This window comes from Schistocerca americana, chromosome X (genome assembly GCF_021461395.2).
Source record: "Schistocerca americana isolate TAMUIC-IGC-003095 chromosome X, iqSchAmer2.1, whole genome shotgun sequence".
In the NCBI taxonomy this organism is placed as follows: domain Eukaryota; kingdom Metazoa; phylum Arthropoda; class Insecta; order Orthoptera; family Acrididae; genus Schistocerca; species Schistocerca americana.
The window spans coordinates 901,872,291-901,895,252 of NC_060130.1; the positions used below are offsets into that span (position 1 = coordinate 901,872,291).

The following is a 22,962-nucleotide window of genomic DNA, read 5'->3' on the forward strand; positions in this document are numbered from 1 at the left end:
TATACTACAGCATCATCCGCAAAAAGCCACATGGAACTTCCGACACTATCTACTAGGTCATTTATATATATTGTGAAAAGCAATGGTCCCATAACACTCCCCTGTGGCACGCCAGAGGTTACTTTAACGTCTGTAGACGTCTCTCCATTGAGAACAACATGCTGTGTTCTGTTTGCTAAAAACTCTTCGATCCAGCCACACAGCTGGTCTGATATTCCATAGGCTCTTACTTTGTTTATCAGGCGACAGTGCGGAACTGTATCAAATGCCTTCCGGAAGTCAAGGAAAATAGCATCTACCTGGAAGCCTGTATCTAATATTTTCTGGGTCTAATGAACAAATAAAGCGAGTTGGGTCCCACACGATCACTGTTTCCGGAATCCATGTTGATTCCAACAGAGTATATTCTGGGTTTCCAAAAACGACATGATACGCAAGCAAAAAACATGTTCTAAAATTCTACAACAGATCGACGTCAGAGATATAGGTCTATAGTTTTGCGCATCTTCTTGAAGACTGGGACTACCTGTGCTCTTTTCCAATCATTTGGAACCTTCCACTCCTCTAGAGACTTGCGGTACACGGCTGTTAGAAGGGGGGCAAGTTCTTTCGCGTACTCTGTGTAGAATCGAATTGGTATCCCGTCAGGTCCAGTGGACTTTCCTCTGTTGAGTGATTCCAGTTGCTTTTCTATTCCTTGGATATTTCAATGTCAGCCATTTTTTTTTTGTTTGTGCGAGGATTGAGAGAAGGAACTGCAGTGTGGTCTTCCTCTGTGAAACAGCTTTGGAAAAAGGTGTTTAGTATTTCAGCTTTACGCGTGTCATCCTCTGTTTCAATGCCATCATCATCCCGGAGTGTCTGGATATGCTGTTTCGAGCCACTTACTGATTTAACGTAAGACCAGAACTTCCTAGGATTTTCTGTCAAGTTGGTACATAGAATTTTACTTTCGAATTCACTGAACACTTCACGCATAGCCCTCCTTACGCTAACTTTGACATCGTTTAGTTTCTGTTTGTCTGAGAGGTTTTGGCTGCGTTTGAACTTGGAGTGAAGCTCTCTTTGCTTTCGGAGTAGTTTCCTAACTTTGTTGTTGAACTACGGTGGTTTTTTCCCGTCCCTCACAGTTTTACTTGGCATGTACCTGTCTAAAACGCATTTTACAATTGCCTTGAACTTTTTCCATAAACACTCAACATTGTCAGTGTCGGAACAGAAATTTTCGTTTTGATCTGTTAGGTAGTCTGAAATCTGCCTTCTATTACTCTTGCTAAACAGATAAACCTTCCTCCCTTTTTTATATTCCTATTAACTTCCATATTCAGGGATGCTGCAATGGACTTACGATCACTGATTCCCTGTTCTGCACTTACAGAGTCGAAAAGTTCGGGTCTGTTTGTTATCAGTAGGTCCAAGATGTTATCTCCATGAGTCGGTTCTCTGTTTAATTGCTCGAGGTAATTTTCAGATAGTGAACTCAGTATAATGTCACTTGATGCTCTGTCCCTACCACCCGTCCTAAACATCTGAGTGTCCCAGTCTGTATCTGGTTAATTGAAATCTCCACCTAAGACTATAACATGCTGAGAAAATTTATGTGAAATGTATTCCAAATTTTCTCTCAGTTGTTCTGCCACTAATGCTGCCGAGTCGGGAGGTCGGTAAAAAGAGGCAACTATTAACCTAGCTCGGTTGTTGAGTGTAACCTCCACCCATAATAATTCACAGGAACTATCCACTTCTACTTCACTACAGGATAAACTACTACTATAGTTCAATTCTTTTATCTTGGCGGCTCGCGCATGCCCGCCCAGACGCTGGAGATTGCTGCGTTGCCAGTTGCACACGACGCACGCGCCAATAGAAGCAGCTCCATAGTATAGCATAGTTCGCAAGCTTACGTGTAGGGGGGAGCACGCAGTTCATGAAGTAAAGCCACCACGGCCGCATTAACCCTTTCGCTGCTACAAAGACGTGCTCCCTGCATTCCGCGCTGTGGGCGATTTTGTCACTGCACTGCTCGCCTGTGCAGACACATTGTGTTCCGACTGCTTTGACACTCTTTATCATTCGATTCCACAAAAACTATTTGGCTCAAAAATTAGATTTTTACCTATCTTCTTGACTGATACCTTCCCCCCATAAATGACTTAATTTTGTTTCGATGTTCAACGCAGTTATTATGCAGCATTAAATATAGTAAACCTTTGCACGAAATTTTGAAGAGTTTGCAGAGGTAAAAGTCCATAGAGTATACTTTCCGTACGGTCGATTTTAGTTGCCACAATGTTGAGAATGAAATGTGGACAAGATACCTATATATTTCATTTAAGTACCACATAAGTGTCCTATGTAATATTGAGAAATATTCCACCTTTCGCGACTGTAACAAAAGTTTTACTTACACTGGGCACGTTTGGCTTTATTTTAAAGCACTTCAATCAATCAAAAGGAAGTAGACAAAATACATTAAACAAAACTGTGGACTTACAAAAACATTAGGACTTGAATATACCGTCTGTCAGTGAAGTGCTCAGAGCTATGTCAAATATAATTTTGTGTGTGGCACACACAAACAGCATTTATTTGCTAAAACACTGATGAGCCAACACAAACGTTGAATATTGTGCTACCGCAGCACAAAACTACGGATGGTGACTTGGCAATGGAGGACACAAAATACAGTCCTCTTATGATGCTTCAAAAGAGAGAAACGCGTCTGGTCTAAATAAGTCGCTTATTACAGTTGCAGAAGAGGGATATATTTCAATACCATTGGTAAAACTGCGACTGTGGAACAAAATCAAGAAATAGAACATGAATACCATTGTGTATGTGCCATACCTTTCACCGATGGAAGTGCTTTAAAATAAAGCCAAACGTGCCGTGTGTATATAAAACTTTTATTACAGTCGCGAAAGACGGAATATTTCTCAATATTACATACGACACCTATGTGGTACTTAAATTAAATGAGATATTGTTATACAGTAAATATTATATGAAATTTAGGTATCTTGTCCACATTTCATTCTCAACATTGTGGCAACTAAAATCGACCATACGGAAAGTATACGCTATGGACTTTTACCTCTGCAAACTCTTCAAAATTACGTGCAATGGTTTACTACATTTAATGCTGCACATCAAAACAAAATTAAGTCATTTATGGGGGGAAGGTATCAGGCAAGAAGACGTGTAAAAATCAAATTTTTTGGCCAAATAGTTTTTGTGAAATCGAATGATAAGTGTGTGAAAGCAGTGGGAACACCATGTGTCTGCACAGGCGAGAAGTGCAGTGATGACAAAATCGCGCACAGCGCGGAATGCGGGGAGCATGTGTCTGCAGCAGCGAAAAAGTTAATGAAGAGGTAAAGCACTAGAAATTTCATTCAAACAAATAAAATTCGTGAAGTAAGGCACTCCAATATTGTTTTTAAATAAAGAAAATATTAAGCACCACACAAGGTTTGAACTCATAACCTTTCACTTGGTAGCCCGACACCTTAACCGTTCCGCTACCTCAGCTCATCGAACAGTGTAACTCCATAAGGACTTTAACACCTCACGCAACTACTTATAAACACTGTTGGTATGACTATGAATTACTCACGCTTCATCGAAGTACAGTAGGAAATAAACAATTACCGCTGTTCTTTATTGCGAAAAAGCAGTTCGTGAGATTGAAACAAACACCTTTCCTTGCTATTGCCTGAATTAGGAGTCTTATTGCTTGTTTGGTTTAATTAATTAATAGAATATGAAGCAATTGGTATAAAGAATGCTTTTTCCAAACTTTCTGTAAAAGAAAGTCTGCTATCAAGACATTGTTTTTGTTCTATTACTTTATTTATGACTGAACGTTTCTAAAACTGAAGACACTCGTCCGTGCTCTGCACTGCTGTCGAGATCTGGCAACGTCGTTCTCTGTTCATTGGCTGACTGTGTTTTGTGACGTCAGATGCGCAGAACGAACCTAAACTCGGCCGCCAAGATATATGACGCGCACTTTAACAGCGACAAACACGTCACCACCGGTTGCATGCAATCTGTCCTTTCTAAACACCGTCTGTGCCTTTGTAAAAATTTCGGTAGAATTTATCTCTGGAAGTTCTGTGCTGAATAAATTTAATCAGATCACCACCCACCCTTTTCATAATACTTTGCACATCAACAAAGACTTCTTGGGCTCACTCATTTTTCAGTTTTTCTCTGGGACTATCTACCAGATCTCTGCAAGACACAACACCTTTCCTGTAGTTCAAGGCATTATGTAACACAGTTTTGATTGCATATTCCCCAAGGCAGTTAGCTTCCTGGAGGTTCTTTAGTTGTTGGGAACTATAAGTTTCTACCAACAGCATCCCACTGCACAATCATCTGATAGATTTTAAAGTGGCAGCAATGCTCTCTAAACCCCTTTGTATATAAAAAGTGGATACTTTCTCAAAGCTGCCCTATTTCCTTTTAACTATTATAAACACATTCTGGCAGGCAGCATGCATTCCGTTACTAGTAGTACAAGAACTCTGAAAAAAATTCTGAATCGGGTGGACTGGCTACATGCACCCTCTTGTTAGACAGCTCCAACTTGATCCCATGAGCAACTAGGGAAATAATGGTCCACTGAGACAAAGCCCTATTTGCCTGAGTAAGCCTTATACAATGTAGGTGCAGCAGTTTCCCCAGAGGCTGCCCACTAACAACTGTTCTACCTCAACAGCCATGCACCTAATCGGTGCACAGCACACCTAGAGATTGAGGTTTTTTTTTTATAGAGGTTTTCACCATCCTCACAATCCAGGCTGTCAAGCCATGATCCCCATTCCCTGTGGCACACAATGTTCCATCCCCGCATCATACACTGGTCGTTAAAGCTGGCCCAGAGCTTAAAGTGACAAGAGGACTAGCAGTGTTTGCTAGTATCCAGCTCTGTAACACTAGGGTCGCCAAGCCCGTACCCAGCAAAAGAATACTGAACCCCTGAGGGCCAGACTTCCAAATCCTATAAATGTACATAAATATAAATTAAATGGGGTGCATCCATAAGGTCCCCTGGTACGATATATGCTCGTGTATAAGCTCAGAGCTATAAAATCAACACAACCTGCTGGCTGACCAGAGTGAAAACACACACAGAGTGCATAACAAATCCTCCAACAATAGCTCATACACACTGCAGTCATTTTCATAAGTCTTGAAAACAGTAACACACTGAGCGTGACATCTAGTGGCAGTGCCAGGTACTTGTTGGCTTGATGTCAAGAGCTGTGACCCCATTAACCTGATGTCAAGAGCTGTGACCCCATTAACCTCTGAGTTTAATGTTGAGTGTTCTGCTTACTGCTGCCTGCAAGTAAACACTTCCATCACTGGGTCTGCCCATACCATGTGATGCATGGCCATACATAGCAGCAAGTTTCTGAACTACTACGCTGCTCTACCCATGCCAGTTCATCTGCCTCAATCGCAATGTCTGCTGGCGGGGATTCAAAATTATATATTCTCACAAAAATACAAGCTCATCTGAATTTGGTGGTGTTTCCAACAGAATACTAAAGACTTGTTCCCATATAATAGCACTGTCTTTTCTGAAATATGTTATGCATAAGTAACAAGGCATTTTTCCACAGAGATTGAAATGTGCCATTGTTGAACACTTCTATAAGAAAGGTGATTGGAGGGATACAACTACCAACCTGTTTCACTACCGACATCATTTTCCAAAAGTTCTGAGAGGGCCATGTATTCTACAATAGAATACCACCTCAGCAACAATAAAATTCCAGTAAATCACAGTTTAGATTTTAGAAGATGTGCTCAACTGAAAGTTCACAAATTAACAAACCAAGTTTTACAAGAACTAAACAACAAAACAGCACCAGTTGGTATTTTCCGTAACCTATCTATGACATTTGACTATGTAAATCACAATATTCTCCTTGATAAACTGAGGTTTTATGGAATTTTCAGTATAGCCAACCAATGGATAATGTCATATCTACCCAAAAGAAAGCAGAAAGCTGTATTTAACAATTTAACCAATGTAAGCAGATGAAATTCTTCTGATGGGACAGAAATCACTTATGGGGTTCCACAATGCTCAATCTTATGTCCACTACTACTTCTCATAAATATAAACGATCTTCGTCTAAGCTACAAGAAGCAGAATTAATTCTTTTTATTGATGGTACTATTATCATAATCAGTCCAAACACACATATAGCAACAGAAGAAATGGTAAATAATGTTCTTAAAAGAATTACTAAGTAATTTTCTGTGAGTGGTCTCACTCTCAGTTTCAAAAAGACACAACATATTCAGTTCTGCACATATAGAGGTACTACACCAACACTGTGTTAATACATGGTGAGGAAATAATAACTATGGTGGAAACTTCAAATTGTTTGTGTCCATATTGATGAGAATTTAAAGTGAAAGAAACACCTTTTGGAACTTCTAAAACAACATAGTTCAGCCACATTTGCACTTTGAATCATTACAAATCTTGGGGAGAGACAAATCAGTAAGTTGACATACTTCACGTATTCTCATTCAAGAATGTCATATGGAATAATGTTCTGGGGTAACTCATCTTTAAGTAAGAAAGTCTTCATTGCTCAAAAATGTGCTGTAAGAATAATTGTGGTGCTCACCCATGATCATCTTGTAGACATCTGTTTATGTAGTTAGGCATTTTTATTACTGCCTCACAATGTATTTATTCCCTCATGAAGTTTGTTGTAAATAATTCACCACAGTTCAAAGAAACAATCATTTACATAATTAGAATAGCAGTAGAAAAAATTACATTTATTACTTGGCATTAAGGTTGTCTTTAGCAAAACAAAGGGTGCACAACACTGCCACCACAATTTTTGATCACTTACCCAATGATAGAGAATGTCTGACAGACAGCAAAGTGAAATTTTGAAACAAACTGAAAAAATTTCTCATTGGCAAATCCTTCTATTCTGTATAAGAATGCCTATTTTTGTAGTGAGTGAAAGGTGGTGGGTATGAACTACTAACTCACAAATGTATTAAAAAATCTAAATAGTCGGCATGTAGCCATATTCACATACGAATGTGTAACATGACTCGTTCCTCATCATTACAATTAAATTGTACAAATGATCAATTGTACATGAAACTAACTAATTAACTAACTCCAGTATTGTAAGCAATGCTGCTGGTGGGATAACAGAATTAACAAAATACTTCAATGATCAGGGTCTCAAGGCGATGTCACCAAATCTCTGTTATTGGCATAAAAAAAGATTTGATAAATGTAACCCAACAATATGCAATTCACCTATGAAGGAGGAGTTATCAAACAAAAATCATTTCAATTTTTTTTAACTTTCATGTTCTGCCAGCACTTCATTCTATTATTACCATTATGTGGAAACAATCAATATTTCCAGAAAGGAAATCACCAATGAAGGCCAGGCATGAAAGTGGCAAGATAACATGAAGGGAAAGAGGATATATTATTATTATTATTATTATTATTATTATTATTATAATTATATTATGTTGTTAGGGCATCAAACAGCATGAGAGATGGAGAGAGATGAGAGTAAAAAAGTTTTGAGAAAGGTAGTAAATACAAAAACTCAATACTGAATGAATAGTTAAAGATGATGGCAAAAAGAATGTCATCAGCATGTTATGTTCTTATGGTTCTGGCATCAGTTTGCAAAAGCCAATTTCTTGTGGTGACAAACTATTTCTATGTACACTCAGTTCTGATCTATGAGATTCTTCTCTTGAGATCAAAGGCACAAAACATGGACACAATTTTCAAACTGCAGAAAAGGACCATAAGAATAACAACCAAAAGTCGTGGTCAGGATCAACGTAAAAAAACTATTAAAAACAGTGGGTATCCTTACAGCACAAAGTGAGCCCATCTGCTACTCTGTTGTGCATTATCAGGGAAAAATTAGTAAGTATTTCACTAATAGTTCTATACATAATCATGGAACAACTAAATACCATAACATGAAAAAAATGCAAAATACAGCTATTTTAAAAAAGCAGATAAAAATTTGCTGGATGCCTCCCTAAGAGACAGTCGTCTCCAGTCCTTCCAATCTAACTATGAAAGTGTAGACCAAATGAGGCTTGAATTCAAAGAAACAGTATTGACAGCAACTGAGAGATGCATACCAGATAAAAAAAACTAAGAGATGGTACTAGTCCGCCATGGTACACAAAATATATCAGAACACTGTTGCAGAAGCAACGAAAAAAGCATGCCCAATTTCAAAGGATGCTAAACCCCCCAAGATTGGCAAAGTTTTACAGAAGCCTGAAATTTACTGCAAACTTCAGTGTGAGATGCTTTTAACAGTTTCCACAATGAAAGTCTGTCTCAAAACCTGGCATAAAATCCAAAGATATTCTGGTCATATGTAAAGTACACCAGCAGAAAGGCACAATCAATACCTTCACTGCAATACAATGATGGTGATGTCACGGATGACAGTGCCACTAAGGCAGAATTACTAAACACAGTTTTCTGTAACTCCTTCACCAAATAAAATGAAGTAAATATTCCAGAATTTGAATGTAGAATAATTGCCAACATGAATAACTTAGAAATAGATATTCTCAGTGTAGTGAAACAGCTTAAATCACTTAATAATGGCAAGGCTTCTGGTCCAGACTGTACACCAGTCAGATTCCTTTCAGAGTATGCTGATACAATGGTTGCATACTTAGCAATCATATACAACTGTTTACTCATAGAAAGATTTGTACCTAAAGAGTGGAAAGCTGTACACGTCACACCAATACCAAAAAAAGGAAATTGGAGTAATCTGCTGAATTACAGACCCATATCACTAACATCACTCTGCAGCAGGATTTTGAAATATAAATTGTGTTTGAAGATTATGAACTACACTGAAAAATGATTTACTGACAAATAGCCAACATGGATTCTGGAAATATTTTTCTTGTGAACACAACTAGCTCTTTATACACACATAGTAATGAGTGTTATTGATGGGGGGCCATCAAACCGATTCCTTATTTTTAGATTTCCAGAAAGTTATTGACACCATTCCTAACAAGCTATTTCTAATTGCGTGCCTATGTAGTATCGTCCCACAAGTGGTTTCACAATTACCTGTCAGAAAGGCCTCACTACATAGTAATCAATGGGAAATCACTGAATAAAATGCAAGTGATATCTGTCATTCCCCAAGGAAATATTATAGGCCCTCTGCTTTTCCTGATCTACATAAACAATTTAGAAGACAATCCGAGCAGTCCTCTTCAGTGGTTTGCAGATGATGCTGTCATTTATCGTCATCAGATGATCAAAACAAATTAGACAAGATATCTGTATACTGCAAGAAGTGGCCATTGACTCTAAATACTGAAAAGTATGAAGTCATTGACATGTATACTAAAAGGTATCTGCTAAATTTCACTTACAGGAAAAACACACAACTCTAAAGGATGTAAATTCAACTAAATACTTAGGGCTTACAATCACAAGTAACTTCTGGAATGACCACATACATAATGTTGAGCAGAAATCAAACCAAAGACTGTGATTTATTGACAGAACACTTAGAAAATGCAAAAGGTCTACTAAAGTGACTGCTTACACTACGCTTGTCTGCCCTCTTCTGGAATACTGCTATATGTGGTGTGGGATTTGCATCAAATAGAACTGATGGGGGAAGCTGGAAAAGTTCAAAGAAGGACAACCCATTTTGTATTATCATGAAATAGGGGAGAGAGCGCCATGGATATGATAAAAAAATTGAGGTGGCAGTCATTAAAACACAGGCGTTTTCTGTTGTGGCAGGAACTTATAAAATTTGGTCAGCAACTTTCTCCTCAGAGTGTGAAAATATTTTTGTAGGTGCCCATCTACGAGGATTGGAACTTTAATAGTGGCAACTATTTATTTACAGCTTGTACAAAATAGATACATGTTTCAAATTTTACTGACCTTCAAAGTAGTCACCAGTAGTGTATAACCAGTTGCCAGTGATGTGGAAGTCATAGGATACTCTTAGCAGTGCCAGTTGTGTTGACAGTTCGAGCGGCGTGGCCTACTGCCTGACGAATTTATAGCAGTTCTGAAGCGAAAGGCGTGAAGTGTTTTCTTCAGTTTAGAAATCGAGTTGAACTGACGAGGGCTTAAGTCAGGGGAGTGCAGTAGGTTGTATAGCACTTAGCAGCCCCATAAGTCAAACAAATCAGTAACAGCTTGCACTGTATGTGCTTGAGCATTGTCCTGCAAAATGATGGTCAGGTCCTGCAGAAAGTGTATCACTTCTGTCTCTAAGCTGGTCGTAGGCTGTGTTCTAAAAATGAACAACATAGAGACAGAAGTGATGACACTTTCTGCAGGACCTGACCATCATTTTGCAGGACAATGCTCAAGAACGTACAGTGCAAGCTGTTACTGATTTGTTTGACTGATGGGGCTGCTAAGTGCTATGCAACCTACTGCACTACCCTGACTTAAGCCCTCGTAAGTTCAACTCGATTTCTAAACTGAAGGAAACACTTCACAGCATTCGCTTCAGAACTGCTACAAATTCGTCAGGCAATAGACCGCGCCGCTCGAACTGTCAACACCACTGGCACTGCTAAGAGTATCCTACGACTTCCACGTCACTGGCAACAGGTTATACACAACGCTGGTGACTACTTTGAAGGTCAGCAAAACTTTGAAACATGTATATGTTTTGTACAAGCTGTAAATAAATAGTTGCCACTGTTGAAGTTCCAATCCTCGTATATATAGAGGAATGATCACCATAATAAAATAAAAGAAATCAGAGCTTACACAGAAAGAGTTAAGAGTTCTTTTTTTCCATGTGCTGTTTGAGAGTGGAATGGAAGAGAAATAGCTTGAAGGTGGTTTGATAAACCCTCTGCCAGTCACGTAATTGTGAATTGCAGCGTAATCATCTAGATGAAGACATGTAGATGTAGAACGCAGGGCAATTTGAACTTATACATTTACCAAGTAAAAACAAACAAAAAACTAACAACAGTTTCTACAAGGGAATAAAATTGTATAAGATTGTCCAAGGAGGTGAAAAAGATTACTAAAATACATCTTACATTCTCTGTAAATAATGCATTCTATAAAATTGAAGAGAATTTAGAGTAGGGGTTAATAATGATAGGGGACAACTACAATACCAAGTCACATTACAATACATGAACACAATGTAATGCTTTTACAAGAAAATCATGTACCAAGATCTACAATGCACGATACAAATGCCATGTTATTCTCCTGAGTTCCTCTAAGTCACCATGTGCAGACTGAAGGAAGTGCAAGGGGATAACAGCACATTCTTGGTCCTGGAGTTGCCAGAGGATGTTTGTAACATATGCAGTGATAGTGCAGAGATGTTTAAAGAAACAACGCAAAACTGTTTTTTTTATAATGTAAGTTATCTCATGCAAACTGTGTATGAAAAACAGAACATAGTATCATAAGGATATCATTGGGACTGACTGAACGTGGCACTGTAATTGTTAAGACATTGACCTCATATTTGGGAGGATGAAGTTTGATATTTCCAGCCATCCTGACTTAGGTTTTCCTAAACTATTTCAGGAAAATGCTGGGATGGTTCCTTCAGCAAGGCTATGGCCTATTATCATAAAAAGATCCTTATATATCCTACTTGTTTGTGAATTTTGAGCTATTTATTTTCATTGTATTATGAGGACAAATGTTATATCGAAAGGAATAAATAAATAAAACTATTTTCACTGTTCTCTCTCCCCCTCTCAAAGCAGACCATTCTCAAGCTTCATAATTTTTAAATGTTATGATTTAGTACCTATTCTCTAGTCTTGCCTGCTAATATTTTTTCTATTTCTAGTAGGCATCTCTACCCAGCCTGTCACACACTGATGTAATTGCAAAATAATACAAAATGAAGAAGATAAAAGTTGTCTAATTTTTTAAGGTAAAATTCTTTCAGTGATGTCTAGTTAGATTATACAATAATGAAACCAGATGTTTCATTTTGGCTCTACCAGCACACTGTATGTCGCAAAACAGCTCATAATATTTCCAATTAAAAAGAATAGTATTTGTGTTTTACTTATAATAATTAGTTAAAACAGGCACAACAGATCAAAAATATTGAAACAAAATGATATTTACCTCAATGTCACGTTTGTCAGCACCTGTTAGCTGTTTGACATTGGTAAAGTCTGAACCCAGATACATTAATTTCTCAGTGAAGTAATCCCATCGCAACACGTCAAAACGTGTGCTTGGAATATTTCCTGGCTGGTTTCCCACAGGCCATGTAATAGGTACTAAGGTATGACTTTTGTTTGTCATAGAATGTCGCAAAGCATCTATTTTGTTAACAACATCATTTAAAGATGACTGAAAACAAAAACTAACCATTATTAAATCAGCAAATCTAATTCATCTTCAAATACAGAAAACAGGAGCTCATTTAAAGCAATTAACTCTGCCTCTTAACTGATACAACAGTATATAACCACAAAATAAAATATTAAATGATTCACTCTACATCATTCGAGGATTTGCTAGAACTTAGAAAGAACAGTTAAACACTATATCATTGATGAGTCTTCAACAGTTCATGTTCATGGATACAGGTAAAAATACACTCTATGATTTAATGGGTGGGAAGAGAAAGGAGGTTTGGTTTAGGGTTGGAAGGGAGAGGCAGCAAAGGAATCGGAACAGAATATGGCACCTGCGAGTTCGCCCTGAAGGAGACAAGGGGAGTTGTGTGTGGTGTACAACGAAGTGCAGGAGTGGATTGGGAAGTCAATATAGTACAGAGCAAGAGGGAGACTGCGGAGAAGAAAGTGGATGAGTCAACTGATGGGCAAGCTGGTCTTCAGGGAGGAGGATCCAGGGGACACTGTTTGTGAAGCAGCCACTGAAGTTGAGCATACTGTGTTCGCAGTACATTTTGCTACTGGGTGGTCAGTTCTGCCCTCAGTCACAGTTTGACAGTGGCCATTCATTGGAGACCCATGTGAAAGGCAGTGGAAAAGTTATAGTATAACTAGTATATGACATAACTGCTTTCACAGAAGGCTCTGCCTCTGATAAGGTCAGATATGGCTGTGGCAGTACTGTAACTGGATGTGCTTCAGGGTGCAACTGTGTAGGACAGATCAGGCTGCTGATCACTACATTCTCCACTTCAATGACTGCTTCACAGCTCATGTCAATTTAAATCCCCCCACTAAGACTAGCTTCTCTGAACTACCTAGATGGGAGCTACCCTTACAATACATACTCCAATCCTGCAGTCCTCTTGGCCTTGATCTCCATATGCCCGTCTTACACTCATTCCCACCCCTCCCTCCCACTCTCCCACTTAATCTATGCTAACACATTCCTTTGTGCAGTCTTCACATTCCTCTATTTTATTTACCTCTCCCAGTCCACTCATCCAGTACAGGCACCACACACAACTTCCCTTATCCGTGCCACGGCGAGCTACCAATGCCTCATTTCTGTCCTGTTCCCTTACTGCCTCTCCTTCACAGCCCTTAGCAACGTCTCCTTCCTCCTGCCTCCTGCCACACACTCCAGCTGAAACACTGCCTCATCCTAGTAGAGCTGCAGTGTTGGGACAATGCACTGGTGTGTGTTTGGCTCTGTTATTTGTTTACTATTTCCTCATTTCAAAGAAATATTCTTTTCTTCAGATCATAAGACCAGCAAGTACTGATGTTCATGAAATAGACTTTAATGGTCAAGATATCTTATACCAGTATCAGCTTTTCTTTCTAGTATGAATCACTTTTATATATGTCACATCTCACAATCAAAGTGCAACACAAAAGCAACCATACCTTACAAAAATAAGAATGCAACTTGTATGCCAAAGCTTCACTGACTGGATATATGGTCAGTGAAGATTCAAATAACTGATCTTGTTGCAATTTATCAAAATTTTTTCTGATGTCCATATTACTGTTCAGTTCAAAACTCGTAAACTTCTGACCCTGAAATAAAACAGAATTCATACACATGTAACAGAGATATAAAAGAAAAATTTCATTACATAACCTAAGTAATAAACTATAAGTGGCAATTACTCACATCTACGTACAAATGCTGCAAATCACTTCACAGTTCGTGGTGAAGGGTACTTTGTGTAGCACTATCATTTTCTCTTTTCTTGTTTCATTTGCGAATGATGTGCAGAAAAAAAACAACCGGCAAGCATCGTTATCCATTCAAATTTATCCAATTTTCTTGTCACAGCCATTTCACAAGATGCATGGTACCCAATTCTTATTGTAATATTTATTTTAAGGCTTTTAACAGTAAACCTTGGTAATGCACTACACTTCCTTTGGAGTAAATGTCATTGCAGTACAGTGATCATTTCTTTGATGTTCTCGCACCTACTAAGCAAGCATGTGACAAAATTTGTTTCTTTTCTTTGGAATTTTTTTCTATCTCCTGTATTAATGCTACCTGGTAAGTATCCCAGACTGATGTCTGTTACTCAAGAATAGTCAAATAATGATATTGTTAGCTGTCTACTTTATGGGACAACTACATTTGCGTAGAATTCTTCAAATAAACCTTAGTCTGGTATTCACTCCTCTTACAACTAGTTTTACATTGTTGTTGTAAGATCACTCTGAAATCATGTTTCTATATACCAAATGACTGTGTGTTTCCAGTGACTGATTGTGAATCGTGTAATCAAATAACATTGAGCCTTTCTGTCCAATTATGTGCAATGTGTTACATTAGTTTATGTTAAAGATTAAGAGCCAGTACCTGAATCAGTTAGGACAGTGCAGCACAATTTGGTGTTAACAGGCTGTGGCTGCAGATGACCAATGCAAGTATCTTTGCTAACAGCATAATATTGCCTAGAGTGCCTCCCCTGGCTCATGCCCACATTGGTTGGACCCTAGATGACAGGAAAACCACGGACGGGTCAGATGAGTCTCAATTTCAGTTAGTAAGAGCTGATGGTAGGGTTTGAGTACGGCTGAGGCCCTATGGAGCCGAGGACCCAAGTTGTCAACAAGGCACTGTTCAAGCTGGTGGTGGCTCCATAATGGTGTTCACTGCATTTACATGGAATGGACAGGGTCCTCTGACCCAACTGAACAGATCATTGACTGGAGATGGTTATGTTTGGCTACTTATAGACCATTTGCAGCCTTTCATGGACTTCATGTTTCTAAACATATCACTGGATCACAACTGTTGGCAATTGGTTTGGAAAACATTCTAGACAATTTGAGCAAATTATCTGGCCACCTACACCACACAACATGAATCTCATTGAAAGTTTATTAGACATAACTGAGAGGTCAGTTTGTGCAGAAAATCCTGCACCAGTAACACTTGCAATTATGGATGGCTACAGAGGCAACATGGCTCAATACTTCTGCAGGGAACTTCCAACAATTTGTTGAGCCCATGCCACACTGAGTTGTTGCTCTACACCAAGCAAAAGGAGTTCTGACACAATATTAGGAGGTATCCCATGACTTTTGTCATCTCAGTGTATATTATAAACAGTAAAACCTTACAACACTTATTTGGGGTATGGCCAAGTTACTTTCATTTCTAACAATTTCTTCCTATCACGAGCAACATGCTGAGTTCCATCTTCTGAGAAGTCCTCAATATGTCATAGTTAGTTCAATATTTTATAAGCTCATGTTTCAATTGTTGGGTAACAGCAAAGGACTGTATTAAATGCCTTCCAGAGGTCAAGGAACACGTTATCAATCTGGGCACCACTATTTACTGTCTTCTGGATCTCATGGATGAACAGCTTTACAGGATCCCTTTTTGTAGAATCTATGTTGATTCTTAAAGAGTAGATTTTGTGTCTCCAAGTAGGTGAGAATAAAATATTTTTTTAATAATTTTATGATGGAGTGGTATTTAGGAAGGAAGGTTAAGGTTTAATGACCCGTTAATGACAACAGGCAGTATGAATTCTTAGTGGGGAAGGAAATCAGACTGAAGCTGAAATCGTTATAGGTACAGAAAGCTGGCTGAACCCAGAGATAAATTCTGCCGAAATTTTTACAAAGGCACAGGCGGTGTTTAGAAAGGATAGATTGCATGCGACCGGTGGTGAAGTGTTCGTCGCTGTTAGTAGTAGTTTATCCTGTAGTGAAGTAGAAGTGGATAGTTCCTGTGAATTATTATGGGTGGAGGTTACACTCAACAACTGAGCTAGGTTAATAACTGGCTCCTTTTACCGACCTCCCGACTCAGCAGCATTAGTGGCAGAACAACTGAGAGAAAATTTGGAATACATTTCACATAAATTTTCTCAGCATGTTATAGTCTTAGGTGGAGATTTCAATTTACCAGATATAGACTGGGACACTCAAATGTTTAGGACAGGTGGTAGGGACAGAGCAGCGAGTGACATTATACTGAATGCACTATCCGAAAATTACCTCGAGCAATTAAACAGAGAACCGACTCGTGGAGATAACATCTTGGACCTACTGATAACAAACAGATCCGAACTTTTCGACTCTGTATGTGCAAAACAGGGCGTCAGTGATCATAAGGCCATTGCAGCATCTCTGAATATGGAAGTTAATAGGAATATAAAAAAGGGAGGAAGGTTTATCTGTTTAGCAAGAGTAATAGAAGGCAGATTTCAGACTACCTAACAGATCAAAACGAAAATTTCTGTTCCGACACTGACAATGTTGAGTGTTTATGGAAAAAGTTCAAGGCAATCGTAAAATGCGTTCTAGACAGGTACGTGCCGAGTAAAACTGTGAGGGACGGGAAAAAACCACCATGGTTCAACAACAAAGTTAGGAAACTACTGCGAAAGCAAGGAGAGCTTTACTCCAAGTTTAAACGCAGCCAAAACCTCTCAGACAAACAGAAGCTAAACGATGTCAAAATTAGCGTAAGGAGGGCTATGCATGAAGCGTTCAGTGAATTCGAAAGTAAAATTCTATGTACCAACTTGACAGAAAATCCTAGGAAGTTCTGGTCTTACGTTAAATCAGTAAGTGGCTCGAAACAGCATATCCAGACACTCTGGGATGATGATGGCATTGAAACAGAGGATGACACGCGTAAAGCTGGAATACTAAACACCTTTTTCCAAAGCTGTTTCACAGAGGAAGACCGCACTGCAGTTCCTTCTCTAAATCCTCGCACAAACAAAAAAATGGCTGACATCGAAATATCCAAGGAATAGAAAAGCAACTGGAATCACTCAACAGAGGAAAGTCCACTGGACCTGACGGGATACCAATTCGATTTTACACAGAGTACGCGAAAGAACTTGCCCCCCCTTCTAACAGCCGTGTACCGCAAGTCTCTAGAGGAGTGGAAGGTTCCAAATGATTGGAAAAGAGCACAGGTAGTCCCAGTCTTCAAGAAGGGTCGTCAAGCAGATGCGCAAAACTATAGACCTATATCTCTGACGTCAATCTGTTGTAGAATTTTAGAACATGTTTTTTGCTTGCGTATCATGTCGTTTTTGGAAACCCAGAGTCTACTCTGTAGGAATCAACATGGATTCCGGAAACAGTGATCGTGTGAGACCCAACTCGCTTTATTTGTTCATTAGACCCAGAAAATATTACATACAGGCTCCCAGGTAGATGCTATTTTCCTTGACTTGCGGAAGGCGTTTGATACAGTTCCGCACTGTCGCCTGCTAAACAAAGTAAGAGCCTACGGAATATCAGACCAGCTGTGTGGCCGGATTGAAGAGTTTTTAGCAAACAGAACACAGCATGTTATTCTCAATGGAGAGACGTCTACAGACGTTAAAGTAACCTCTGGCGTGCCACAGGGGAGTGTTATGGGATCATTGCTTTTCAGTAGATAGTGTCGGAAGTTCCATGTGGCTTTTTGCGGATGATGCTGTAGTATACACAGAAGTTGCAGCATCAGAAAATTGTAGCGAAATGCAGGAAGATCTGCAGCGGATAGGCACTTGGTGCAGGGAGTGGCAACTGACCCTTAACATAGACAAATGTAATGTATTGCGAATACATAGAAAGAAGGATCCTTTATTGTATGATTACATGATAGTGGAACAAACACTGGTAGCAGTTACTTCTGTAAAATATCTGAGAGTATGCGTGTGGAACGATTTGAAATGGAATGATCATATAAAATTAATTGTTGGTAAGGCGGGTACCAGGTTGAGATTCATTGGGAGAGTCCTTAGAAAATGTAGTCCATCAACAAAGGAGGCGGCTTACAAAAAACTCGTTCGACCTATACTTGAGTATTGCTCATCAGTGTGGGATCCGTACCAGATCGGGTTGACGGAGGAGATAGAGAAGATCCAAAGAAGAGCGGCGCGTTTCGTCACAGGGTTATTTGGTAACCGTGATAGCGTTACGGAGATGTTTAGCAAACTCAAGTGGCGGGCTCTGCAAGAGAGGCGCTCTGCATCGCGGTGTAGCTTGATCGCCAGGTTTCGAGAGGGTGCGTTTCTGGATGAGGTATCTAATATATTGCTTCCCCCCTACTTATACCTCCCGAGGAGATCACGAATGTAAAATTAGAGAGATTTGAGCATGCACGGCGGCTTTCAGACAGTCGTTCTTCCTGCGAACCATACGCGACTGGAACAGAAAAGGGAGGTAATGACAGTGGCACGTAAAGTGCCCTCCGCCACACACCGCTGGGTGGCTTGCGGAGTATAAACGTAGATGTAGAAGTAGATGTCTTTTTCAAAGGAAGCGTCCCAGTATTTAAGCCAAGGAATTAATGGAAACCATGGAAAACCTATATCTAGGTGTCTGATGAGATATTGAACCTTGTTCTTCCCGAATGCACTCAGTTATGTAGGCCTAGAGTTATGTGTGTCTATCTGATGACCTTCCTTAAGAAGTGGAATGGCCTGACATGCTTGTCACTTGTATTGCTTTATTGCTCAAGTAACATGTAATAAAATGCTGCAAAAAAGGGAAGACATTCTTTTGCATAACATAGAATCATAAAGGTATCCCAGCAGGTATAGCTGCCTTTCCTCTGTTGATGAATTTTATTTGATTTTCTATTCTGTGATCACTTATCACAATATTTATTTATTTATTTGGTTGGTTAGTTGAGTCAGAGGAGGGTCCCATTTATTTATTTATTGAAACAGATCAGATCTTACTTCAGACCAGAGTTTCACACATGCAGTACTTTTTTATATCATAGTTAGCTAAGAAATAAGAATAATTTTAATATAACAAATGTAATAAAATGGTATTAATACAATAAAAATGATTTGAATGTATTTATAGAGAATGTGAATAAATAGCACTAACTAAGAATTAAGAAAATTAATATTAGCAGTACTAATGCTACTGCTTTTGATGAATTATAGTGCTGAGTGATAGTGGTAGATACAAAATGTACTTATGGGTGTACAAAGATATTTCTGACAAAATGAGATCTGAGGGAAAGACATTTTCATAGATTACACTAGCTACGAACATTGAGAAATGAGGAAGATCTGGTTGGAAAGAAGGATGTAATAGGGTAACGAGTATTATGGGGGCAAAGGTAGACATTAATGTCGCTTCAGCAGGTATGTCATTAACTGCCTTTTGAAGCTGGAGACGTTATTCAGTTCTCTCATACAATGAAGGTAGACTCGACTGTCTGGTTCCTGCTACTGACAAGGACTTTGAGGTGGCTGGATGACGGAGTGGGACTTAAGGATTTTACTCTGATGGGAATGAATATTTCTGCTATGTTGTTCACACAAGAGCATTAAGGCCACGGAGAAATATGAGGGACAGTGTACACTGACAAAACAGTAGAGGACAGAGTATATGGAACTCTCTATACTTGGTTACACATTACCAGGATAGCTGTCTATAAAATGGTAAAATAGGATCAAATAGTCAAACATTGCAGATTTACCAAATGCAGGCAATTCATCACCAGTTCCAGGCATCATCAGCTTCCTGAGAAAGACTTTCCAGATAACATTGTTGTAATCAAAAGTTTAAGCATTTGTGCAGTTTCTTTTTCAGGTTGGAAGGGAAGAGCTTTTATATTTTTATAGGACACAGAGGAATGCAGATGCCTTCTTGCATGTTCCTGTTGTGTGTTCAGCCCAATTTAGCTTTTCATCTGTGACTGTTCGTAGATTATTTGCTGAAGGAAAGAAGATAATATTTATACCATTTAAGATTGAAGGTGGAAGGGATTCAAGATGTTTTGGGCTAATGAGCCTAATATGACCCACCAGGATTACGTGGGTTTTAATTTCTTAGACACTCATAGTGATTTGTCATCATCTCGCAGAATCGAGTGAACTGCCGGTGATCCGCATCTTCCCAACATGATCTTTGATGTCATAACTTGGCATCTTCATCAAGTGTTTCCTGGGCTGCCTGGGTGGTTCTTGGTGTTCACTATACTGTCCATGCCCACTGTGGCTGTTTCTTCAATGGTATCCATCTCCATGCATTCCCTCTTCCGTCCACACCTGTTGAAGCTGTCTTCTGTGGTGGCAGCTGTACCATGGTGTTCCATATTAGGTGTGTTCTTAGCACTATATGATACTGGAGATGTTCCTTATGCTGTTTGCAACTGCTGCAGCTTTCTCTTGTGGCTACTTGTGGAGGTAGCTGCTGCCTGGTGTTCTGTATTATGTCTGCTCTCAGGTTGTGCGGTGCCAGAGGTTTCAGATGGTTGATGTTGTTCCCTATCTTGTCCGTCACTGCTGTGGATGTCTCCTGAGGAGATAGTGCCAACCTGATGTGTATGAGGTCTGCCCCTAGTCATCTGAGTTTCATTACTGGAGAAGGGAACTTTTCCCCCTTGTTTCTGTAGTAGTTCCAAAGCCAGATTCAATGCCACACTGTGCTGGTATCCTGATTCCTGGTTGATCAGGTTCTCTGCCATCTTGATTTCAATAGACTCATTGATGACACTGTCCCAGAATCTGGGGATCTGAGCCATGATCCTGTTTTGTCATGATCCTGTTTTGTATGGCTCTGGTGTTCCTTACATCTTATGTCCACTGTTTAGGTGGTTTGACCGATTTAAGACATACCACACTCACATGGTATATGGTAAATACCAGGTTTTCTTCACCCAAGATCATCCTTGATCGTTCCAAGGAAGGTCCTGATATTGCTAGGTGGGCAGAACAATCTTTCAATTTTAAGCTTCTTTGAGATTCTGCTGATCTTACTAAAGACAGGCCTTGCATACAGTAGAAAGGCTACCTTCCTGGTCTCTTATTCTTGTTCCACTTCGATTGAAGCAGGTCATCTGGTAGGATGTAACACGTTGCAGATGTTCCTGCTTGAATATACACTTCCTGGTCTCTTCTTTTTGTTCCACTTCCACTGAATCAGATCATCTGGCAGGATGTAGTATGTTGTAGATGTCCCTGCTTGAATATCTGTTGTTTGTGAACACTCAATGTAGATGTTCTAAGTCCATTGTCAAGCTGTCTGGGTCAGAGAATGTCTTGGCTCAGTGTACAAATGTTCTGAACACACTGTTCTTCTGTGCTGGGTGGGGGCAGCTGACACCTGTAGATATAAGCCGGTGTGTGTTGTTTTCTATACCCAGTGTGGCCAAATATGCCATCTGCCTTTCCCTTCACCAGGACATCCAGGAGTGGGAGTTGAGCATCATTCTCTGTTTCCACGGTGAACTTAACGTTGGGATGTGTTGAGTTCAGATGGTCCAGGAACTCGTCCATCTCTTCCGGCTGTGTGGTCAGATGATGGACATGTCATCAACATATCTGAAAGAACATGTTGGCTGGTAGGCAGCAGTTGTAAGGACATCACCTTTGAATTTCTACATAAACAGATTTGCCACTACCAGAGGTAAGGAGCTACACATCATACTCCTTCAGTGTTAAAGTATGCTTGAAAAGATCCAGCAGAGCTTCCTCAAATCTCTCACTGATCAAATTGAGTGTATCCTGAAGTGGTACTCTGGTGAATAAAGACACAACATCAAAGCTGACCAAGATGTCTGTGTCTGAGATTTGTAGGTTTTTGAGATGTTCCATGAAGTCTGAGGAGTTGTGGATGTAGTGTGTAACACTTATAATCGATTAGAAGCAGGTTTTTATTACATAACTGTGAATCTACAATTATGAAGTGTTTATTCTTTGTTAGTTAAGTTCAAAATTTTATAATATATGTAAGTTTATAAGATAAGCAATGTGAGTTGGAAGCTGGTTCATGCTTAGGGCACTTGTACTGTAAAATGTTAAAGACGTAGGGAAGTCCCTCCGCAAAGGAAGTGGCTTGGCACGATGCAAAATGTATTTTTGGCGGTCGAACTGGATGGCTCCTTGGTGTGGACGGTACACAGTCAGTGGCTAGCTGTTGCACGGTACACATCAGCGGTGCCAAGGGAGACAATTGGAAGCCACTTTGCAAGGAAGTTTGCCTCGGATGTGGATTTGGCTGTTGCTTGGTACTCTCAGCAACAAGGAATAGGTCTAACACATTAAAAATCCACCGCCAAGAAGAAATTTTATAGAGCATTCAAACATCAAGAACCGTGAGTAGTTAGCCACCATGTCGCTTGCCACCACAGATTCACCACTGCTCCACAAACTTCATGCATACAGATATGTATCAGAGCACAGACCACTTAATTTGTGAGAGTGATTTCAATAATAATCCAAGCGCTATACATCTGTGTTTGGAACCATATCTTCTATCCTGATCATGAACCTATGCAGTGTCCTCTCCTAAGTGTTCGAAGAACCAAGTATCCTGTTTCAAATGAACTAGTGATTTATTTATGTTTGTCAAACATGCAAGGATTAGCAAGAGTTGAAGTTAGTTAGAATGTTGCTAAAGTGCTCTCAGTTTATTGCAAAGTATTGTTTTGCAAAAAGTTCAGTGCAAGACTGTGTAAATGTTACTTTCTAAAACACCTGCTTCACAGATAATGAAAAAGGCACAAAGTTAAACTTACTTGAAAGATAATTTAAC

The 22,962-nt window shown here is 39.4% G+C and overlaps 1 protein-coding gene across 1 annotated transcript in view; it reads right to left on the bottom strand.

Moving 5' to 3' along the window:
• Positions 1-22,962, bottom strand: part of LOC124555019 (chondroitin sulfate synthase 2) — a 118,503-nt gene that overhangs the window by 40,939 nt on the left and 54,602 nt on the right. Inside the window, exons 3-4 of the mRNA XM_047128765.1 lie at positions 13,858-14,010; positions 12,170-12,400 (exon numbers count right to left, since the gene is read on the bottom strand). Of these exons, the coding sequence (XP_046984721.1) occupies positions 12,170-12,400; positions 13,858-14,010 (384 nt within the window). The remainder of the gene's footprint in view (positions 1-12,169; positions 12,401-13,857; positions 14,011-22,962) is intronic.